The sequence below is a fragment of the Solea solea genome, chromosome 21 (genome assembly GCF_958295425.1).
Source record: "Solea solea chromosome 21, fSolSol10.1, whole genome shotgun sequence".
Taxonomy (NCBI): Eukaryota; Metazoa; Chordata; class Actinopteri; order Pleuronectiformes; family Soleidae; genus Solea; species Solea solea.
In genome coordinates, this window is record NC_081154.1 from 14,975,281 (window position 1) to 14,999,828 (window position 24,548).

The 24,548-nt window shown below is 40.9% G+C and overlaps 1 protein-coding gene across 1 annotated transcript; it reads left to right on the top strand.

Moving 5' to 3' along the window:
- Positions 1-127: 127 nt before the first annotated feature.
- cpn1 (carboxypeptidase N, polypeptide 1) lies at positions 128-21,984 on the top strand. Its single transcript, XM_058621655.1, has 10 exons — positions 128-256; positions 3,083-3,324; positions 7,961-8,157; positions 11,232-11,387; positions 15,963-16,139; positions 16,232-16,343; positions 18,535-18,674; positions 19,247-19,346; positions 19,957-20,075; positions 21,472-21,984. Exons 1-10 carry the CDS (start codon positions 156-158, stop codon positions 21,580-21,582), a joined length of 1,455 nt encoding a protein of 484 aa, XP_058477638.1. The 5' UTR covers positions 128-155; the 3' UTR covers positions 21,583-21,984.
- The last annotated feature ends 2,564 nt before the right edge of the window (positions 21,985-24,548 follow it).

Sequence of the window (24,548 nt, forward strand, 5' to 3'; positions counted from 1 at the left end):
ACTGCAATATTCTATATTCTATTGTGATTGCTGTTCTATACATTTTTCCTTTTAGTACGTTGGGTTGTGTTTTGTCAATACTTTATTTTGAAAACCGGAAATTGGGCTGCTCAGTGTATACCGTAAAGGCGAGAAAAAAAGCACACTCCACATTAATGGGCAACGGAAAAACAAATGAATGCTGTTTTGACCAGTCATTTACCTCCACCAGATGTCGTTATCTTACAATAAGTCGTCTTCAAGCATTTGAATGCAGGTGAGTAATGTATTTACATGCGTATTTACACACAAAAACAGTTTCAGCTGCTCGGCTAAGGTGGACTGTCCACACTGTATGCTATTAGTTAGTTTTGCTATTAGTTAACTGCTGCAGGGCAAAACGTGTTCAAGTAATTCACATAGTTAGTTACACATTTACTTCAGGTTGAAAACCAAAGGTGAACTTCTTCAAGGTAACCCAATTCCTAATGTGTGATGTTTTAACTTAACTAAAAAGAATAGTTCTGGGAACATGAAGTGTGGTTATATGAGGGACATATACGACTCAAGGGAAAAGGGATTATTTTAGCCGTTGAACAAAAAGGCTAACCTAAAACAAATAATATGCAGCCTGCTTAAGTCGCTGCTTTGTCTCACAGCCTGTACTGACTGGAAAATTAAGTTTGTGTACCGCTCACTCTCCCGCACCAAAGTCATTGTTTTTAGGACACACACGTGGACACAGCAGCTGCTGTTGTACTGCTGACTCCTTTGTATTGTGATGTAAAAATGCAGATTTTCTCAATGGACGTTGGTGCAGGGAGTGACCACTTAACAAAGCCACAGCAACTTCAATTGTCGGTTGGAAAAAAGCTTTCTAATGGCAAGATATAGTGTACATTTAAGCAGTCTTAGATTTTAAGAGCATCATTAGTATCAGTGTCGGTCTGATACTGGTCAAAAGCACTAGATCAGATATCAGGAAGAGAACATTTTTAAAATGGGAGCAGAATATGTTTTATACAGTTGGAGAATTATGTCAGCTTCATAGTTTAAAAGATATAAAATGAACTGATATTCATAGCGGTAGATACCAAGGTTGTGATATCAGTATTGATATTAGACATTGAAAAGTGATATCAAGCCATTTCATCCGGTCTTTCCCTGCGAGTAGCCATGTTTTTACTGACAGCAAACCTCTGTGTATCTGACTGGTACAGCTGTGGACAGCCAGGTCAGCTCTAACTGTGACCTGAGATATTTTTAAGACTTCAGACACCACTCACACCAAAGACCCATTTATTAACTGAAGGATGTTTTGGGGATGTGCAGTCAGCTCGACAAGTGTGTTTTATTTCCGAGTGACTTTCAGTGAACTGTTGTTCAGCTGAGACATGTCCTTGAAGTGGGCCAAATGTTAACAGTGAAGTGGAGGAGACATAATCAGCAGCAGAGACGATGCCAATTGCAAAGGCGTTGCTGCATAAAGGTTTGCATTTTTTATGGAAATCAATATCAGAAAGGCATGTTTTGTTAAATGAAAGCATATTGCAGCTAGAGTAGGGTAATATGTGACCAAAAAGATCTTTGGTCTCAGTTGCTATTGCTGCTTTTTGCTATCAAATGTCCGTAAATATGACGTTTTGCTCCTCACTGGAAGTGGAAGAGACCACACTGATTCTGAAGAAAATGATGCCACAGTATATAATGTTGTTGAATCATTGGCCACCCCAAAGGCCAGCTAAGTTTTTCTTTGTGCTTCTGTCTTTATCTCCGTCCTTCACATTGTCTCCTTTCCTCGTCCCCCCTCCCCCCTTTTCTCTCAATCCTTGTCAGTTGCTCTTCCTTCCTGTATTTTGCTTCTTGCCACTTGAGCTTCATGTTGCTCAATTTTCCATCTTCAACTTGCTTTTCCCTGAAACACTTTTAACAAAGAAGTTGCACAATTCTCTGAAACAAACCCAACTTAATTCTCCAGAAGGTTTGATTGACAGCACCTCTTGCATGCGCTGCAGTCTGTGCGTGTGCATGTGTGTACTTGTATTTATTACTTCTTTTGGTCCTTTTCTGCAAACACAGACCATGTCCATATGGAGACCAAATCCTGCTTCTAATGAGGCAGAGCTTCATTCCTGAGGAACTGGTTAAGTTCAGGGCTAAGACTTGATCTGTGGTAAGGGTAAGGCATTAACTGGTTAACGCTTTGCTTAGGCTGTCCAAATGAATAGAAGCATGTCCTAGCTGTGCGAACCTATGCATGTGCGTGTGTGTGTTTTGGGGGGGGGGGGGGGGGGGGCTGTGTGCATGTGACTTGGCATCAATTGGTGTCTTTAGTAGTCTAACTGCAGCAATTGGTCTTTCTTCCCTGGCCCATTAGACGTGCGTGGGTATGTTTTTCTACAAGTTTGTGTGTATTAATGTTTCTGGGGAAAGCAAGCAACAAAGCCAGTCTAAAGATTGTGAAAGACTTCGCTCTCTCTCCCTCTTTCCCTCTCTCTCTCTCTCACACACACACACACACACAAACAGGGGTTGTGTGTTGACTTAAGAGTTAATGAATGGATGATTGAGGGCTTCAGGGGTTGGGGAGAGCAGTACCGTGGAAACAACCCCTCTTTCCCAGGAGGGCAGTATGGAACCGTGCTGGAGTAAGAGACAAAGAAAGGGATAGAAAATGAGTCTCTGGGAGACGGGATGAAATTCAGATTGTGTGTTCAGGGAGCCGAGGGTCCTGTGGGGCGAGCTACTTGAGGTAGAAGCATTTGAGGCAGCAATAAAGCAAGTAGCATGTACTTGACAAGGACTCAAAGGCAAAGAGCGAGGGAGAGAAGCAGCTGTTGGAGGAGGAGAGTGAGACAAAGAAGGAGCGAGGGGCTGTCCTTACTTGCTCTTCAATGTGAGGACTGTATGTGGGAGGAGGCAAGGGGGGAGAGGGAGAGCAGGAGAGAGAAGGGGAACAAGAAAGGGCAAGAGCAAGCACAGGGAGTAACCAGTATGTTTGGTGTGTGAAGAGCTAAATACACATCTGACAGTGTCTGAGTGTATTGCATTGCTGCAGCAGTCTCCTCCGTTAAGCTCCTGCTGTGCTGCACAACTCTGGCAGAGGGACCATGCAGCAGCGGGGGGCTCTCTCCTGGCTTGGCTCCGTCCTGCTGGGGCTGATGGGGCTCCTGGTGTCCGGCTCGGACTTCCAGCATCACCGGTATGAGGAGATGGTGCGAGCCCTGTTTGCAGTACACAACGAGTGTCCCTACATCACTCGCATCTACAGCATCGGGCGCAGCGTGGAGGGACGACAGCTCTACGTGCTGGAGTTCAGCGATAACCCGGGCATCCATGAGGCATGTGAGTAAACTGAACCTTCTGTGTGCAGGGTCCGGTGTGGATGGACATGTTCCATTAGGATAAAGTGTTTTAATGAAGGATGATACTGGAGTATAGGGAATAAATCACATCCCAGGTGGAAAAGAGATGTACTTAAGGTGTTTTTGGTGAAAGTTACATACTCAGTCCATATTAAATGTCATATTTTAAAACAACTTTAAGTATACTAAGTGTTAATGTAATTGTAAGGTGCATGTAACTGTACTTGATGCACATCTAAAACAGAATTTGAAATACAGTAGTGGTACTTATACTTCATTTTTTGATGGCATATCAAATCAAAACCAATTACCATTATACTCAAGCACCCCATTGAAATATTAGAAACGTGTTATTTAATACAGTTCAGTATTAAATAACATAAAAATCTGCTTCCACATAATGACACTCACACTTCGAACACTAGAAAACCTAAATGTAGCATATATTAACTTTTAACTTGAATTGAATGTATACTTATTTAAGTGTACGAAGCAGAATGCTTAATCAAGTGTTCCTTATATATGATTTGGATACCTTTGAAACATTATATTCTTCTAAATGTACTCAGGTGCATCTTAAAGGTGACTTAATATGGTACTGCCTTGTACAGTATCATTAATGACATGATAATTAGCTTATTAATTACCTTGGAAATTACACAAGACTGCACAAAATACACTCAGTTTATTCCTATTTCAATGTACTTTTCTTAGTTGTATGTAAAATACACATGGTGTTAAAGTTTATATATCTCAGATACATTGTTGTAATGGCAAAAAAATATGTTTTTCTTTAAATGACAATGGATTCTAGCATCCTAATCTTGTCAGTGGCTGGTAATTTGTTTTTCCTCTTCTTGCTGTTGGGACTGAGGACATAGCTGGCAGAGAACAGAGCAGTCCATGCACTGCAGGCTCCAGTTTTCACCCCCAGTGAGCTGAAACGCAAGCCTTCGACGAGGCTTTAAGAAGCCGAGTTGCCGTGTGGCTCAGCAGTGGAGATGAAAGTCATCCCTCTGATAAACATCAGTGACCATAATCTATGGAAAGCCCGCGGTGAACGAGGAAAAGGCAAAAGTGAAACAACCGAGTCAACATCTGTGATTCATTTCATTTCTTTTTTTCCTTTTTTGCCATTAAAACCGCTGAGAAAATGTGGAGTGTTAGTCAAAGCGGAGCAGATGACACAGGAGTGCGCTTTGAGTCAACAAGGCTTCAACCCTGATCCCACTCTCACAGAAGCTCTGTTTGCGTTCCCCTGTCTCCTCACCGCTGAATCAGCTGCTCGTGTGTTTATTTTTGCATATCGCTTGCAAATTAAAATCCATAAACTCATTACAGCAAGTGTTTGCTTTGAAAGCAGGTCAAATGTTTGCACTCATGGGAGGGATTTTAACACTGCATATGTATAGCAGCTATTTGAAGCCTCTTTGACACTGAAATTAGCAGGTTCTGGATTCGGAAACCTGGGTGATTAACACCAGATTCCATTGCCAGTGGTTGTTCTGCCTTATTTTTTGTTTTTTTCTTCTCCGTTGCGTCAGTTGTGATGTCACGGATGTGCAGCAAACAAAACGAGTCAGGGAGAGAATTAAACAACAACTCAGTGATAATGTTATTTACTCTTTTTGTTCAGTCTCTCTGTAAATCAATCGTTTACCTTATCCAGTTAATGAAATAAATGATACAGAGCACAAAAAAAGATAATATAAAAAGCCATGTGCATCACAGAGTCATGTTTCCTGGGAGTGAATGCTGATTAAACAAATTACCGTTGGTGAAAATCCAATATAAGCCCAGAATTAAACTTTTTTCTGATCAGTGGGAATGGGGTAGGAGGAAAAAAATTCCTGACAAGGGAATGCTTTTTTGACTGTGGGGGCGAACTCTGCACACGTAGGGGCTTCCTTAAGTAGAATAGAAGGATGTGAGTCTGTTCTGTTGCAAGGTGACCGAGGGTGAAAAACAGGAACCGTGTACTTCACAGAGGGGGAGTGACCTTAGGCCTTGTCTGGGTCAGCCCTCCTCCACCCTTTAGGAAGTTCATGTCTTTCCCATACTGCTGAGTGTGTGTGTGTGTGTGTGTGTGTGTGTGTTTTATTCCTTCTCTCCCTTAAAGCTCTGCACTTGAACCAAACACTGTTTTATGAACTCAAGGCGTCCTTTTAAAGAGTATGAGCTATATTTAAAGTGGCCAAGCTGCACCATTTTGGTGCCTGAAGCAGGGTGGAGGGTGTTTAAATTTGGAGATATCTGCTCACCGACACAACACCCTGAAATCCACTTCTACTTCTAGTTCTTAATGTGTACAGCATGAGAGCAAATGCAGTTACAGCTGCATTTCTATTAATTTAAATTTAAAAATAGTTTGAGGTTATTTAAAAAAAAAAAAAAAAATTCAGAATAAGGATATTTCTACTTACTTGGTGGAAAGAGAAAGTAGCAGTTGCCAGTTTTCCTCAAGAAGTTCTATTCATCTGCAATTCGTGGGCTATTGTCAAAGAGCTCTGGAGGTCATGTGACTCCGTTTGTTTACTCTGCCATGTTGGCAGGAAGAGCTTCTGCACTAATGAACAGCTGCAGTGCCAGTTTCAAGCCGTCAGAGTTCACTGTGCACTTTAAATCCACAGAGATCGAGCAATATATCACAGAACCTGACAGACAGAATATATCTGACACCGAAAATGTCCCTCAGGTGCTTTTAGCGAGTATGGAGACAGCCACAGCAGACCAGATTATTCCAGCATGTTAAATAAACAAGATTTAAGATAAAATTAATTAGTGTCGGATTCTGCACCTGATACGAAGTGACCACTACAGAAGCAGAATCTGTTGCCTGTGGGTTCACAACACTTCATATTTTTACTCACTTTGAGGTCGTTTTATGGCAGACATCCAAATTTGCCCTCTCTCGGGATCTTTGGTGATCTAGTAAAATGCTCTCCCCCTTATATACTGCCTCGTATTTATATTTGCCAGTTATGTATAATATGTCTTAGATTGGATGGGAAAGAAAATTGCACTTATCCATATTATGGAATCCCAGATGTATTGTCCCGGCCCCTAATTTTGACATATAGTTGATGCCGTGTAAAATAATACTGGATTAGACACACACACACATATAGACCACAGCAGCCAGTGCTCAACAGTAGCTCTGTTCTCTGTAGCTGTATAGTATTTGGGGGCCCATAGGTCTCTCAGTGATTAATGAAGGGACCCGCTGAAGGAGGGAACCCTATACAGAGAGGGAGACTGTTTGGATAAGTGGCTCACCCAATCACCAACAGATACTCACAGGAATGCTCACAGATGACCCTATCCAAATAATTCAATCAGCTGCAATCGGTCTCACTCCCCCAAGACCACCTTTGTCAGACATGGTGAGGAAAATCCTTATCAAGAAATTCCAATAATGCAATAACTTGGGAGCCAAGTGAGCTAATTAGTTTAGGTTTTAGACTGGGTACTTAAAGAAATGGCACAGTAAAGTCTTAAAGAGGAAAAGGACTTGGTGAGCACCAAAAAAGGCTTACACATATTATACATATTATACATATTATCTGTGCTTGACGTCCGAGGCTTAATACTCATATCTACATAGAGGCTTTCAGCGTCCCTCCATCAGTTATCTATTTCACTTCAATCATAGTAAAGCACACATAAATAAAACATAAAACAAACCAGTGTCATCAGTAGCATTGAACTGTTGGTTAAAAGAGTTTTTATGTGGATTCACCATTTAAAGTTGACAAAATATCACAGTATAGATATAGATCATGACAACAGCAGTTATAATGTTTCTGACTCTTTTTGCTGTAATTTCTGTAACACCTAAAAATATATACAGTGTTCCATAAAGGAATGGCAACTTCCATGTATCCATGGGCAATTTAATATATCTGAAATGGTGGAGAAAATTCCACCAATTTATTTGGGGACCCCAAAAAAAAATCTCCCATGACACCAACTGTGGGTCCTGTCCCAGTGTAGTCAATAGCAATGTAATAACAATATAGTTCCTCACATTACCGAGTAACTTTATTTATCAGCTCACAATTACTCACAGACAGACCTTATCAGCGGTGTAAGAAAAAAGTTGTTTTGTGTTATATTCAAGCCTCTGACCACTAGTTGTGGTAAAAATGGTATATTGTTCATGCTTATAACTGATATTTTACTATAAGAGTGTTAAATTTGCAAATTATCACCTTGCCGGATATCGTACCTGTGTATTTGGGATATGTATCCTTTGCCAATAGTGTGCACAATGTGCATAAACATAGTTTATTGTGACTGTTTGCATGTCTGAGGACAGATTGTGATTCAAATGTATCTTAGTGAGGACATTTTCACCCTATGATGTGATTTTTGGCTGGTCCTCCCATCTATGTGTGGTATTTTGAGGGTTAAAACTAGGTTTTAATGATATAATTAGGTTATATTTAGGGTATAGGTTAGAATAAAGGCCTTGGGAGAGTATCCTCATTGATGCTTTGCAAGGATGTGTGTGTGTGTGTGTATGCAGTCATTTTTATTGTCAAGCCTTGCAGTTCATATCTGATTTTCTGACCCTCATGTCATGTTCCCTCTCTCTCTCTTCCTTTCCTCACCAGTGGAGCCCGAGTTCAAGTACGTGGGCAACATGCACGGCAACGAAGTGCTCGGCCGTGAGCTGCTCATCAAGCTCTCCCAGTTTATGTGTGAGGAGTATCGCGCCGGAAACCAGCGGATCATGAGGCTGATCCACGACACGCGCATCCACATCCTGCCCTCCATGAACCCCGATGGCTACGAAGTGGCTGCCCAACAGGTAATGCACACGCTGACCCCAAGGCCTCCGCAAGCACTAGGAAAAATCTTCCTCAGGGACACGTTTGGCTGTTTGTCTTAAGCAATCATTTGCCACTTAGGGAGAAAAAAAAAGTTTCCACATTTTTCCTCGAGCGTGTTCTTGCCAGTGCTGAAGCCCCCTCAGTGAAACCTAATACATGAAAGCAAAATCACAGCTCACCACACGCATTCTACACACGTCTTAGCCTCCAGCAACATGTATTCAGAACTGTGGTGGTTGCTGGTTTTTGAAACAGAGGAAGCTAATTTTAGGCCCAGTTATTTACACATAAATTCTGCTCACAATTGCCAGCTTTCAGCAGTGCTGTCGCTAAACACACCAGACTCCTCTGTTAAACATTGAGATTTTAGTAATGCTGTTGCAAAATGTTTGTGAGATTAACGCATGTTTTCAGGATGTTTAAGTCTTTAAAGGAGCTACAGTTCAGCATTGTTCAGTTTGATTCTTGTGTCGGACGTCGCGCTCATGACTCTCCCAGTGACGACACTCTCTGACCTAACGGTGGCCGGCAGTCTGTTGACGTCACACTTTAGGTACATCAGTAATGGAAAAGCAAAAAACACAAGTAGAGTAGGAAAGCATAATGGAAAAGCACTGGAGACGATCTGTGATAAACACCTGATTCTGTATTTTATCACATTTTAGCACACGTTTAGTAATGAAATGTAAATGCAACAGTACACATTTGGCCATGTATATGTAATTAAAGCTCCAGTGAACAACTTATATTGAGACATACACACACAGAGAGAAAGAGAGCGTGTTGTTTCTTTCTACTTGAGGAGGTTGTGTTGTGTATATCTGTCTTTAAAAGTAAGGTGACTCATCCAGATTTCATCCAGCAAACATGGAGCTGCATGGTGCAGGAACAGCAGCAACACACAGGCGATCATATGATTGTGATTAAAATAGTTTTCAATCATAATCCAAATGTGAGCGTCCGTTTCGCCTCCACCTTGCCCCATAAGTCGTAACGTATAAACCGTTGCTCTGTGTGCGGCACTATAATATCACCAGGTGACATGAAAATGAAACAGTGCGATCATGAGAGAGAGGGAGAGTCATGTGGAGCTGATTGGCTCAATCAGCATTGTGTGAAGTGACAATCGTTTAAACGTAGTGGACATCTGTTTACATTTAACATGTACAGCCTTAAAACGAGCAACTTAGAGCAAAGTACTATCAAGGAAATTCTTCCGTTTTTTTGTCCATAAAAACACTAACGATCAGGTCTTTGAGAGAAAGAGAGCCCCTCGCTTTCAGCCAGAGGTAATTACATAGGCCATGGAACACACACACACACACACACACACACACACATACGTCTTTAATTATATATCCTGAGGAGGTCGGTTGCACATGATGCTCCCTGCGTCTGCCACTCAGATGACACATGTGCATCACACTATAATTTGTCGCATCACAGATGTTTGGCTGCAGTGGCAGCATCTGGAAAACAAGGGGAGGGTTGTTTTAATCATGGATTCATAGCATTGCGGGGACTGTGGGTAGTAATTGGGCTTTCTGAGGAGAAAAGCAACAAGAGGATCATGTCTGTGGCATCAGAAGATATAAAATGTGGAGTAAAATATACTGTACTTAAAAATACAGTGTAAATTTAACATCAAACTCAATGCAAACACAGGAAGTCACCATTGTTTGCCCATTATAACGAAGCACAACAATATACTTTTTGTGCTTGGAGTGCAGAGTGCTACCCTGTTGGTGGAAATTGTCCACTCAAGAGGATGATGAGTTAAAAATCGTTGGCTATTTCATGGCTGTTGAATCTTATCAACAGTAATTTCAACCATCAAGGTCTGTCCTGCCCTGATGGCTGAAACATGATTGTACTGCTGATATGGCTGAATATTCCAGGAAACTTGAAGGATCTTTTAAGACTCAGATGTCTTGAGGCTTATCAAAAAAAATCACTCTTTTAGCCACTATGCCTGTTAAAGGGTATATTTGCTACTTTATTTGACAGCCCTTTCTGACTGTGTGTAAACTTCTTACTCTCCCAAGCCAAAGTCCAGAGAGAAATTCAGCATTTTTAGCTCCCCAGCACACGTGAGCTGCTGGTCTACTGCTGCCTCGTTTGTTAAGTTTCTGTTTGTTAAGCTTGGGTAAATCTGAATGATTGATTTCCAACACCAGCCAAAACAAATTTGCACTCACTGATGGAAGTAGAAATGGATCAACAATTCCTGAGTGCCATGATGTAAAATTTATGATTTTCTCTATGGAATTTGGTGCAAGGAGTGAATAAATAAATCACGTTTCTTGTCGGAAAAGGTTGTTTTTACAGCGAGATAAAGCTGCAACCATCATCTTAGGTTATTGTGGATTCAAGCATGATTTGTTTGACTTTTTAAATGCTTTTTCTGGCTGTGTGTCCACTTCTCACTCTCCCACACCAAAGTCCATAGAGAATATCAGCCTTTCTAGCTCCCTGAGACATGGGAGCTGCTGGTCTACTGCTGCTTGTTAAACTTGGGTTAATCTGAATTAATGATTTTCAACACCGAAGTCACAAAATAACACATTTTCACATACTGATGGCGTTAGAAATAGATCAACAATTCCTGTGTGGCGTGATGTAAAATTCATGATTTTTCCTCCATGTGTAAAGGAATAAATCAAGTTTCTAGTCAGAAAAAGGTTGTTTTTACAGCAAAATAAATCTTAGGTTATTGTGAATTTAAAAGTATTATAGTAATCACTCCAATAGTATTGGAATATTTTTGTGATTAAATTAAATTAAATTAAATTAAATTAAATTAAATTAAATTAAATTAAATTAAATTAAATTAAATTAAATTAAATTAAATTAAATTAAATTAAATTAAATGTCTTTGGGAAGGAACTGAGTTCTATTTCCCAAGTAAAAGAGGTAATAATCAACTTATAATAATAATTCAAAAGTTATTCTGAAAATAACCTTTATGCAATAGTGTCTCTTCACTGCACAATGAAAATAAGTAAGCCCTTGACAGATTTTCACACTCTACTGTTTGTCTGTGGGTCAACAGGGTCCAGAGTTCAATGGCTACCTGGTGGGCCGAGGGAACGCCAGAGACATCGATCTGAACAGGAACTTTCCAGACCTGAACGGGCTCATGTATTACTATGAGAAAAGCAAGGGGAAAAACCACCACCTGCCCCTGCCGGACAACTGGGAGCAGCAGGTCAGTGCTACTGGATAAACACTGAGGAGACATTGTCACATTTTGTCCATTTATCAACCTGTACTGTATACACACACACGGGTGTGCATAAGTGATAGAGTGAGAGAGGGACACGGAGGGAAACGTCTTTCATTCTTGTGTCTGTGTGTGTTTGGCCTCAACTTGCACCGGACACACTGCACTGCCAGTGAAATGGAAATAAAGTGGCCATAAATTTAAACAAGTGGGCTCAGAAAGTCAGTGACAGGCCGGGATCGTGTGTGGCTGCATTGTATACATTTGTGTTCATCTTATCCGTTTGGATTGTGTTGTCTGCAGAATTTACTTATTTATAAAACCACGGTGCTCCAACTGTGGTACATGTACCATTAATGGTGTGGGAAGCTTTCCTCTAGTGGTACTTGGAGGGCAATCAGAAATGCTGTTCTACTAGTTTTTCTGAGGGATTTTGACCCCCCCAAAACAAATTAAATAATAATAATTAGTCACCTTATCTCTCACTCCATCTTAATCTAATTTCACTATACCAGTGTATGTAGAGTATATGTGAGGAAGAGGAGGATGATGAGAGAGCAAATGAAATCTGCGTCCTGTGAAAAGTCTGTGGCTGACTTTGCTCGACCTATTCACACCACTGGTGATAATGGTGTTACTTCGAGAGCTCTGTATTTTCTCAGGTGGTACTTGATATAAAACGTTTGAGAACCACTGATCTAAAACCTATATCTTGTTAGGTAAAAAGGTGCTTTTCTTCGTCCTTGCAAATGTAATGAATTAGATGAAGATAGCAGCTGCTCTCATACTGTTTTTTTTGATCAGAGTTTAATTTTGAAGACCGTTCCAGAAGTCTTGTTGACAAGTAATATGAATTTATTCGTCATGGCATCCGCTTGTCTCTGTTGTGGGTTTTGGGGGGGGGGTATGGAAAAATAATTTCAAGTGCAGGAAAAACCTTGAGTTTGTTGAATGTCAAGTAAAAGTAAACAAAATTAAATAAAAACACAGCGGTCCTCACTCAACAGACAAAAACTTGTGATAAGATGTTCCTTTATGTGAAGTATGTCAGCTCCAGCTCAACATTTCTCTCTCTCTCTCTCTCTCTCTCTCTCTGTCTCTCTCTCTCTCTGTCACCACTGTGAGAAGCTGAGTTGACCTAATGTGTGGTTTCAGAGTTTATCTGTTATCTGCTATCTGGAGATACTGAGTGACTCCACGCACAAATGTACAAACCCATGATGTCTATTAAAGTCGTCTATATTCCAAAGACACCGACGGCCACTTTCTATATACAATCAACACACTCACTCCTGTGCTACTTCTCTATGGACCCTTGGTTGTGGAAGTCTATTGTTGTCATGATACAAATGGGAAATGAAAACTACACAAAGCCCTCAAATCAAATCAAATTTCATATACTTTATTAACCTCACAGGGAGATTTTTCCATGCAGAATGTACACACAGCGTGATAGAAACAACACACAGTCAAGAAAAGATGTATAATTCACAGAATAAAAACTGAGTTTTGCACTTGCCCTAAAACACACATTCACACATACAAGTAAGAGCTAATATAAATATCTAAATCACTAAATACTGTCCAAACAGTATTAAACAGTGCAAACATGTGCAAGAGTAAAGTGCAACACTGAAGTGACAGTACTTATTGAGAAACATGACAGTTAAATCAGTTAACCTGATTCCTTGTTGAGTAGTGTGCGTTTGAGACAGTTGGTTCTACATTTGCCTGCTCTTGAATATCTGCAGAATCACACAGTCACCTCATGGTTTTATCTGTGGATCAGTAATGCCATTTGCTGTAGTTGGGCTGTGGGGGGAGACATTGTTTCCCTTTGGCCTCTAACTCTCGTTATTAAGGGTTTATTTAGGTTACAAATCAATTAAGAAGTTGGAGTATGCAAGCATGTGCTGTGAAGTTTCTACTGAAAGTACATTGTTAGAAGGAAGGTCAGAACATGAGGCCGTCTCGTCCGCAATCGTCGTCTTTATCTTCAGCAGACGGTAACAGAGCTCCCCTGTGTTCACCGTTCATTTGAAGTGTCTCGATAAACCGATGTGGTCTTTAGTTCCTCCTGCCTGAGGCAACTGGATGTTCTCATGTAAAATGTCTACAAATATAATAAAACATCCAGCCTAGTTTTAAAAGTCAAAGATAAGATATTCACAGGAGGCTGAATGTGTCCTTTTCTCATCATAAAATGACACATTTAGAAACTGTGCTTCTGTATTCCCTTTTATTTCTATGAAGCCTTCCAGTTGTTTCATGCAAATACATTTGTGCAAACTAAATAGCTGATCCTTCCAGTTGTGGCTCGGCTGTCGACTGCCTGAAGGAAGATACACAAAAGGGAAACTGTGCTGCTGTTACAGATACGTCATTCATGGTGGCCACAGTTGCATCCTCACACACTCGCCGGCTCAGCTATGCTACTTTGACATTAGCCAGTGGATGATGTTTTATCCACAGTGGCTTATGTTTTTCCTTTTTTCTCATTAAGAAAGAAAGTGAGACGGTGTGTCGAGGTATAAAATATGTTTCTGGGCAAACACGCTGATCTTAAATCAACTCCCGGTGCCTGAACTGTGGAATGTTTTTGATTCCCATATGAGTTCTAACTGTGACACTTTCGAAAAACAGCAGTAGCATCGCAGAGAATCCAACTTTATATGAAATTTTTATGGTTAACGTCACTCAGGACCACGTTATAACCACTCACAGAGTGACTGCATGGGCTTCTTCTCATACTCTATTTACTCAGCCTCTAAAAACAACCAAGAGTATAGGCTAATAAGTGATTTTCTTTTAAACATGTTTAAATATGTGCCTTATGAGTAATGTCAACTATAAGAAAAGTCCATAGTAAATATAGTGTACTCTACATGTGTAACCCTACACCACAGTGACAGGTCTGACTTCAAAGTATGTATGGGCGTATATAAAGATCCACAGATCATAAACACCTGCCAATCCCCGAAAAACAGACAGACGTCCCACTCGGGCGTGCGAAGACTGCGTTCAAGGCCGGTGGGCCTGATTATTCTTGAGCAGAGCCAGACTGTGTTTATTTTCCTACATACCTTACTCAAGGAGAGGTATTACTTCTTGTCTCCAGGCACGATATGCAGCGTGGGGTGAGCGAGGATAGTTTGCACTGACGGGAGAGAAGGAGTGGCAGCCAAAGCTGGAGTTGAAAAGGGTTAATTGTAAATATTCTCTACTGTTGAGCTGGAGAAGCCTCCTGAGAGGCTGCAAAATGAGATGCTTTAATTAATAGTAAGTCGGGATTAACTTTATGTAAGCTTTGAAAAAGCTTTGTGGCTTAGGAATTACTCATTGTAGAGTTATTCATGGTAACGGTTGTGTTTAAAGGTCCATTGTGTAAGAATTGATGAAATCTAATGATGCGACTGCAGACTGTGGAGCCAACCCAGAAGTAAAATTATATTGAATAGCCACCAGGGGTCAACTCAAAAAAGAGTTTGAATGGTACTACTGGTAATTGATAAGTAGTACATTCAATTTTTTGCCAAGAAACCCCTTCTACAGTTGCACACTGGACCTTTAACTACAGGATTAACTGTACTTAAAGAACCAGAAGTAATGATTAATGACATCAAGCATGTCTTGATTTGTTTAGAACAAATCAAAATTGCACTACACATAGAGAGTAAAACGATGATTTCCTGGGCTTGAGAAGGGCAGATGAGAAGCCAGTGTTTCTGTGTAAAAAGAAAACCACTTCCACTGGTGGTAAGTCAGAGCTGCTTTCAGTGAATTGAACTTGGAGCATTTGGAAGCCTGAACATTACACCAACAGAGACTGTAATGACATATTCAGATACATATACAGGACTTTAATGTGGAGTTGGTCCCCCTTTTACAGCGATAACAGCTTCCACACTTCTTGGAAGACTCTCCTCAAGATTTTGAAGTGTTTCTTTAGGAATTTGTGTTCATTCATTCTGTAGAGCATTCATGAGGTCAGGCACTGATGTTGGACGAGAAAGCCCGACTCACAATCTCTGTTCCAGTTTATCCCAAAGTTGCTCAATGGGGTTGAGGTCAGGACTCTGTGCGGGCCAGCCAACTTCTTCCACGCTAACCTCGTCAAACCATGTCTTTATAGTCTTTGCTTTGTGCACTGAGGCACAGTCATGTTGGAAGAGAAAAAAGTATTTTCTCAAACTGTTGCCACGCTTGTTGCAAAGCTTTGTCCAAAATGTCTTGGTATAATGAAGCATTAAGATCGTCCCTCACTGGAGATAAGGGGCCTAGGTCAAAGCCTGATTGGAACACCTGAATTCAGTAGCATACATGGATATATGGATGAATACTTTTCCGTTAAGTTAAAATATGCATTAAATAGGTCTTTCTTCTGACAGTTATGGTGGCAATTCCAAAAAGAGGCTGCATTAAATATCTTGTGTATTTATATAAAAAGCTCCACATATGTAATGTAATAAGTCTTTACTGACACCACCTCAGGGGAAATCTACAAGTACAGCAGTCATAAAAGATCTTTTATTCACCAGCGTCATTGAATATTCTCCTCAGGTTGAACCAGAGACATTGGCAGTCATAAAATGGATGCAGAACTACAACTTTGTCCTGTCGGCCAACCTCCACGGAGGAGCCGTGGTGGCCAATTATCCCTTCGACAAGTCGAGAGACGCGCGCATACGAGGGAGAACCATTCACGCTGCCACGGCAGACGACAAGCTCTTCAGACAGGTGTGTAGCAGACATTACACGGACATGTCACACATCTCGTCTGTGGATGATTGTGCGTATTTATATTTGTGTGTGTCTGTGTGTAATAACAGTTGGCAAGGACCTACTCGTACGCCCACAGCTGGATGCACAAGGGCTGGAACTGTGGGGACTTCTTTGATGAGGGCATCACCAATGGGGCCAGCTGGTACTCTCTGTCCAAAGGTACCGCCTCTGCTTATAATCAGCATTAAATAAACAAACTGCAGTTAAAAGTCCAAAATTTAGGTGGAACTGGACTTCAGCAGGTCATCTTGACCATGTTAACATGTCTGAATGAATCCCTGTCATATGATTGGCTGATTAACAGGTGTGCCTAATAAAGTGGTTGGTGATTGTATGCAAAGACATGATGTACTTTTTGTATTTGTATCGTACACAGTCCTGTACACATTTACAGAGACAACACATGTAGGCAGGTCATCATGACCCCCATGCACAAAAACAGTGTCTCCTGCTGACACGCAGAATCCCCAGTATGTCAGAGGACACCGTTATCTTTCCTGGCTCCGGAGAAAAAGACAAGGCCACCCATGTGAATGAGGGCCAGCACTGACGCAGACTTCAGCATGAATGAAATGCCTTGAGACCCCTGAACTCTTTCCGGAGCTTCCGTGCTCTCATTTTTGTTTTTAACCTCTTCACCTTCTCTGCATCAACAGCTGCACTTCGCTGACCCCCCACACACACTCGTACCTTAGTTTAGCTCCTCATGTTTGTAAATGACACCACTTTGGTCAGTTAATCACAGAGGTGTCTCTTGGTTTCTGAATGAAAGGGCTGGAATATTTTAGACATTCAGTTTGAGTTCGCAATAATTATTAATTTGATATGTGCTAATATTGTACATTTTAATTGTAAAATGTTACACCATAGACCTTTTTATGTACACCCTTTTAGGACTTGGAGAAAAAGCCCTTTAATATTAAGTAAACAGTAGAGGAGCTTTACTTGATAACCACACCACACTATTTTCTTCCTTGTAGTTTTAGTTCCCTCAATTTTCCTTAAAGGTTAAAGGGAGAGTTCATGTTTTTGGAAGTGTGGTTGTATGACGTACTGACACATTATACACATAACAACTCCTGTGTGCCATGATTAGGAGTGTGAATCACAGGGTTCTTGACGTTACGATACGCGATACATGGTCCACGATACCAATAATATCACGAGACAACGATTCTGTGATAAGCGATCATATAGCGATACATCACGATATCTGTCTAATTGAAGAAAGCAAAACATCTATATATTGAAAGTAGATGGAACCAAAATTTTCCAACATATCCATTCTCATATTGCACGAGGAAAGACGATGATATATATCTATATTCGATATTTTGACCCACACCTAGCCCTGATGTAAAATTTCCTTCATGGACTTTATTGTGGGAAGTGAGAAGTTTACAAAGCAACAAAGTAGTAAATATACAGTATTTACTGAATTTCTACTCCTGTGTCTTGTATTTTATACCTTTTTTCTTGTCTTTGCATCGTGATGCAAATTTGAAATGTTTAAAGAAATGATTTTAAATGTCTCCATAGTAGCTAAACGCCTCATGCACAAAGTCTGAATGCCTAGTGGGGGCTGTTAACATAATATCACTTACTGGCAACACTGGCCATTGGGATTTAATTGAGCTTAGGCACTAATTCCTCATCCCTGTATTTGGAGTATGGGTGGGGACGTGTGTGTCCGTTACAGTGCACCAAGTTCATCAAACTCTTTGTGCCGTGTGCATGCAATTGTAGCTCAGATAATCTGAAACTGCAGCAATAACAAGAAGCACTTCTTTGATGTGTAAATCCTGGGCTGAGCTTCTCTGGATTCTTCCACGGAATGTGAAACCGTTGAGCTTTTTCGCTTGAGTCATGCAATCTTTTGAATTTTGACGAAAACACCCACAGTCGCATTTGATAGGAGCATGAAATGTTTGCTTTAACAACTCCTTTTTGCTCCAAGTCTTATGTCATGGTCTTTGAGGCTACGTTTGAACGTTCCTCCCAGTCTTGGCCTCTTAGTGTATGCTGGAGACAGTATTTCACAGTCAGTCAGAGACTGTCTGTCTGTCTGTCTGGCTCTGGCTGGACTGAAAGTCCATCAAAAATGCTCTTAAAGGTCCAGTTTATTACCAACCAAAATTGCACGGGGCATTTTTTTTTAGTCCACTGTAATACATTCCAGATTTTGTTGAAATCATAGTGACTCAACAGCCCGTTTATGAGACACAGAGACTGTTCATTGTCTTTCTGTCTGCTTCTATATAAACTATCTACATGTTCGAGATAGACGTTCATTCATTTTATAAACTAATATCTGTGTGTGTGTGTGTGTGTGTGTGTGTGTGTGTTCCAGGCATGCAGGACTTTAACTACCTGTACTCCAACTGTTTTGAGATCACCCTGGAGCTGAGCTGCGATAAGTTCCCTGCAGCGTCGGCGCTGCCCAGGGAATGGCTGGGCAATCGAGAAGCTCTGGTTTCATACATGGAAGAGGTCAGAACACACATTTCACACATACTATAAGTGTGTGTGAATTTGGCAGATTACAGCTATTGTAGTGTAGTATTACAACTTTCAACTTCACGCACACACACACACACACACACCACAAACACACTGTTTGTTACACGGCGACACACAAGACATCAGCTGCCAAGAGTCCACTACGTTGGTTTCCTGTGTACATTGGCTCTGATTCGCAGGATATAGGCGAGAAATACAAGTTAGACGACTTTTACCCCCTGTCGAGCATTAAATGAGATAAAATACAGCGGTGATTTGTCACAGTGGTGTGTTTAAGGCCACGAGGGAAGGTTCAGTCATTTTTCCACAGCACTGATCAAATAAACCATGCCGTTTTTGCATAAGAAGGTCAGTAAAGTCAAGGAAGGTTAATGATGTCTGATGGTTTTGGCGTTTGCCTTGGAAATGTAGTTTATGACTCCCAATATATTTGCAACATTCAAACACAAGGCAGCCACATTCACCTTATTTAGCACATGTGGTCCAGTGAATGGAAAGTTGCACAACACGTACAGAAAATACGATATTTTCTCCCTTTCCAGGTGCATCATGGGATAAAAGGCTTGGTGTACGACGAGAACAACAATCCCATCAAGAACGCTGAGGTCTCAGTATTGGGCGTCCATCATGATGTGACCACTGGTAAGATGTAGTTGGTGTCAGTTCATTATTCTACAGACATGAATGTTGTTTCTGACGGTGTTTTACAAATCCTGTGTAATATCCAAACCACCTGATGAACTGTTATAGGTGCTTCTTCGAAAGAGTCACAGATGTCCAATACTTTTATTTTAATGCATCATCAAACAGTGCAGTTATTCATCTCCGCAGATGGAGTGTTCTACCACTGCCATCTTGTGGCCAGAGGTAGAAATAAAACAAGAATCCATCCAACCACTTTAAATATACATTAAAAATAATGCCAACTGAACAAGCAATGCACCGACAAATCCTTCATTGAATGATGAAGGATGAAGAGTGAATGGTTGTTTGTCTCTGTGTGATGCATGTGAGACGACCTGTCCAGGGGTGTACCCCCTGCCTTTCACCCTGCGTCAGCTGGGATTGGCTCCAGCGCTCCACAGCCCTCATGTGGAGGGCAAAGTGATAGACAATGAATTAAAGAAGGGTATAAGAGAATGAAACATTGATACATGACAACCAAACTGTGCTAAAGAGAAGTTTTTCTGACTGAACTCGTGCTAGAGCTTCATCTGTTTCAACCTCTCTCTCCTTGTGTGCGCTCCTGCAGGAGTGGATGGCGACTATTTCAGACTCCTGTTACCAGGCACCTACACTGTTACAGCATCGGCCCCGGGTTACCTCCCCTCCACCAGCACTGTCACAGTGGGACCAGCTGAGGCCATACAGGTATGTTTATATGAGTGTTATCAAACCACGTCCAGATTGTGTTCAGTACATGTCTGAACGCTTCCCAATCTGGCCTGAATGCACTCACACACCCACATTCCTGAGCTGCATGAACCCAGTAGTATTCAGAATTTGAACTCAGAATTTGTCTGATGTTTTGCTGAGGTGGTGTAACCAGAAATTCAAAGACTATTGGATGATACCGGCTGTCAATCACACTGGTGTCCCCTCTTATGTGCCATGGTTTGTCCTCTATTTTCCTACAAAATTGTCATCATGTTCCATTGAACCATGATGACCTGAGACTAGTAATTGAGACCATTGACTCCACTTACATTATAAATAAAGTGTGTAATGGGGTCATTTTCTCATAGACTTCCATTCAAACTGAGTTATTTTTAAAACCTGGAGAGTCGCCCCCAGGTGGCCCAATGGTTCAGGGGGCCCTGAAGCCCAAGTCTCTGCGCTACTATCCCAATATCTTTGCTACTATGTTATTCCTCCCAATATTTCAATCAGGCCCTGAAGCCACATAATGCTGGTTATGTTATGTGATATGTTTTAATAGGGCCCCTCAATCATATGCCTTGTGTTCTGTTATTTCCCCTGATATCTGAACAGGACCCCTCAGCCAAATAACACTGATTATTATGTGATGTCTTTTTAGGCTCCCTTTAGGCTATGTTATCCACCCCTGATATTTTGATGGGTCCCTTAGTCAAAGAACAAGGTTAAGTTATGTGATATGTCTAATAGGGCCCCTCGATCATACTATTATTATTATTATTATTATTATTATTATTATTATTATTGTTAGCCAGGTGTTGCCTGACAAAAAGTACGTTTAGCTCATGGGTGGACTAGAATCTGTGAGATTCCTTACATGTCTTTGTACCACTGTCGATTTGTGTGTGAGTGCAGGGATATAGTGTATGTGCGGGGTCATAATCCATCCTAACTGGTTGGTCTCACCTTGCAAACCTGGAAAAATGATGTCAACTTATTATATATGTCTATATTCTATGGCATGAATGCAGTCTGCCCTTTAGGGTCACAGCCGTGTGAGTAGTGTTTTGATTCAGTTACACAGACGCAAACACAAGCACGCTGACTTCAGACGCGTGTGCGCAGTCATTAAAACCAGTCATGATGTCAGTGTGTATTTGAATACGGGAGAAGAGGAAGTCAGGTTTGATCATATGAGGTCACAGGAGAAGTACTCAGGAACAGTCACACTCAGTGTTGTCCACTTGAAGAACTTGAAATATAGTACATGTCCTTATATATGACGTACATCCACTTAGAGAAGCCCGAACGATGCTTGTGATGGATTAAAGTGTGTCTATAAGCTCTGTAATTATATTGTACTTTTTTTCCTTGTTTCTTTCCCCACCAGTTTCATTTTTACTTGAAAACGGCACCAAAGCAGCACATCAAAGGCAAGCCCCACAACAGCAAGAAGTACCCGTCGTCTTCTAAGGCCTCTTTAAAGCCCGGCCCCAGATGAGGCGTTGACTTTGATTTGCAGTAGCCTCCACACACACACACACACACACACACACACACACACGTACTATACACCATCAGTCCCACATGCTGTAAAGAAACATGCTCACACTCACACACAAGTTGCATATCATCTATTGGAAATGATAAATCACCATAATACGTGTATGTAATTTGACCCTTGTAGTCCAATGATTATGTATTTCAAAACTGTTTTGTTGAATAAATATACACTGTGTGTCTTTATGATAAGGATTTGTTGCAAACCTGGTGTATTTATGGAACAGCAAGGATTTGTATGAATACACTTATTCTGTATATGTAAAGGACTTTTCTCAATTTTGATTTCTATAATTTGATGAAAGTTGAAAGTGAAAATAAAAGACTGTTTTGGTGTCTTAAAGTATCTTCACACTGACTTTTTGTTGGCTGTTACGTCCCCACCCGTTAAGAGGGAAATAACATAAAACCAAGGTGGCATGTGGTAAAAAAAAGAATTTATTTAACAACACAGGAGTTGATAATAATTTACGAAATGGGCAAACAGAAATAGGGCAGAGGATGCTGTTCAAATAAAACAAGAATCAAATGAAAAGGACTCTTCAAAAGGAAGAGCTAGGTTACTTTGTTAGTACACAATACAAAATGAAACTCCACTTGAAAATAACTAAGATTCACTTTACAAAAAAAAAAAAAAATATTACAAGGGGGAACAGCATCTCTAAGCCTAGTGTCTCTAAACACAACAAATGAATCCTAGTCCAGACCTAAGCCCAATTTCTAGGAAGCCCAACTATCAACAATATGCCACGCACTCAGCATTACTTGAGACTAGTGATGTGACGTTCCGTTTCGAGGCTTCGAAGCGTGTGCCGAGTAGGGGAGGGGGCGTTTCCGCGATGCGCGTATCGAGGCTTGCTTCATTTAGGGGAGGAGCCAAAAATGATGACGTCCGAAGCCTCGCTGCCCGGCTGTACCACGTGATTACTTCGTGAAGTGGTTCAGATTTAGCGCGAGGTTTTACAGCTATATAGACCCCTATATAGGCTCCATTCAAAATGTGGGTTTTTGAAGGAGAGTTGCGGTCAGTTGAGAGTTTGGATAGTTTGGAGAGTTTGGATACTAGAGTTTGGACAGCGTTTATATAGTTTGGAGATAGTTTGGAGAGTTTAGGGAGAGATAGAGATTTAGGAGAGGGAGGAGAGTAGGATAGGTGATATAGGATGGAGCCAGCGAGGCTCATCATTGTCCAAGTTTCACAAGCATAATCTGTGCCCTTTTCCTAGTTCCACAAGCACTTTCACTGTCCTCTGCCTGATTACGCCCATGCCATTTTCAGAAAAACATTGCACAACCTGCCATATTATGATATTACCATTTTGGGAAGACTTACACACACAGAATACATTCAAAAAATGTATTAAACACATATGTACAGAAATTATTTGGTCATACATTTTTTGTAATTCATAGTCATTTCTAACAGACACAAAAATTCAATTCATCACACATCATGTGGTTCAGATACAGCTGCCTGTGATTATACACTTGGCCAGTAGGTGGTTTCGTGTGCACATGAAGCTTCGAGAAATGAACCCTTTCTCGAACCAATTGGCTCAAGTGGTTCAATGCCTCATGAGGCTTCATCTCACCATCACTACTTGAGACTAATACTCAAACACAAGAAAACAATTCTCAACGCTACATGAGTCGCTCTGACTGTCAGAGGCGCCGGGTGTGGACTGGGAGCCAGCTTCTTGTCCTCTTCCGGTGGGCGTGAGGCAATTTCTGGTTCCGTGGCCGCACCAATCGCTGTCCGGTCCTCCTGAGACTCCGCCCATTTGCTCCAATGGTACGTGAGGAACCACACAGACCAATTTGCATACCTAACTCAGGTTAATTAAGGGGGACGACGTCCAGCAGTCGTAACATTGGCCTTTAAATTTTGAATAAATCATTTTATAATTATCATCATTATTGTTCCTCTACAGTATGCTAATTTTGATTTGGTTGCATTCCAGTTCAACCCAAGACAAGTATGTGAAAAGCAGGACATAAAAATACTTCAGAACATTGAAGTAAATCCAGTTTCCATGTGGTTAAGTTCACATATAGCACATTTATACATTTAAGTACAGTACTGTGTGTCACAGATGTCTCTTTCACTACTTACTTCGGCTGTGAAGAAATAAATAGTGAATAAATAAACAGTTACCAGTGGTTACAGGAGAGAATGTGATTTCTGTCCAGGTAGTTTTTCACCCTGAACAACCAAAATAGTCCAAACATGTGGATGTAATTCTGACCAGGAGACTCGTCAACACAAGGCTTTAGTGAAATCGTCTATTAACTCTATGATTTTACTTAGTTTTACACAGTATTTGATGAAGGTTGCTAAGTGTACTAAACATTCTCTTCTTCACCCTAATATATTTGATAATGTCTATTTTTTTGATCCCATGTTTTCATGTATATTCGAGTTCACACATTATTTTTATTCAATATACAGTGTATTATGTGCAGTGGAGTGCAGACAATCTGCCACAACATTAAAACCAGTTGTAGATCCATGCATTTTTTGACTTATTCAGGCCACAGGCTTGCCGTAGGCAGAACTGCGAACTGTGCTGATGGTTATCTGTATTATGAAATGATACCTATTAAGATATTCATAATATTACTAATTGATGTCCCCTCAGGCAGTTCTTGTCCTACACACAGTGTGTGAGTGCTGTGCATGATGGGAAGAATTTCTTATATTAACTAAATATGTGGGGACTTTTGGACAGTAAGTGTCACTGTAGCACAAGAGAGGGAGCCAAACCTATACTGTTATACTCTCGTTAGATAAAGTCAGACATGCAAAACTGTGTTTCATCTACTTGACTTTTATTATACCAGCACATTTCTGGACACCTCTGTAATATCCATGGCACTCAAAGGCCAGTACAACACACTTTGCAAGGG

Coding starts and splice junctions, on each gene's coding strand:
- cpn1 (XM_058621655.1), top strand. CDS start 156: ATGGGCAACGGAAAAACAAATGAATGCTGTTTTGACCAGTCATTTACC. Junction 11,388..15,962: donor CGGACAACTGGGAGCAGCAG/GTCAGTGCTACT, acceptor TATTCTCCTCAG/GTTGAACCAGAGACATTGGC. Junction 16,140..16,231: donor ACGACAAGCTCTTCAGACAG/GTGTGTAGCAGA, acceptor GTGTAATAACAG/TTGGCAAGGACCTACTCGTA.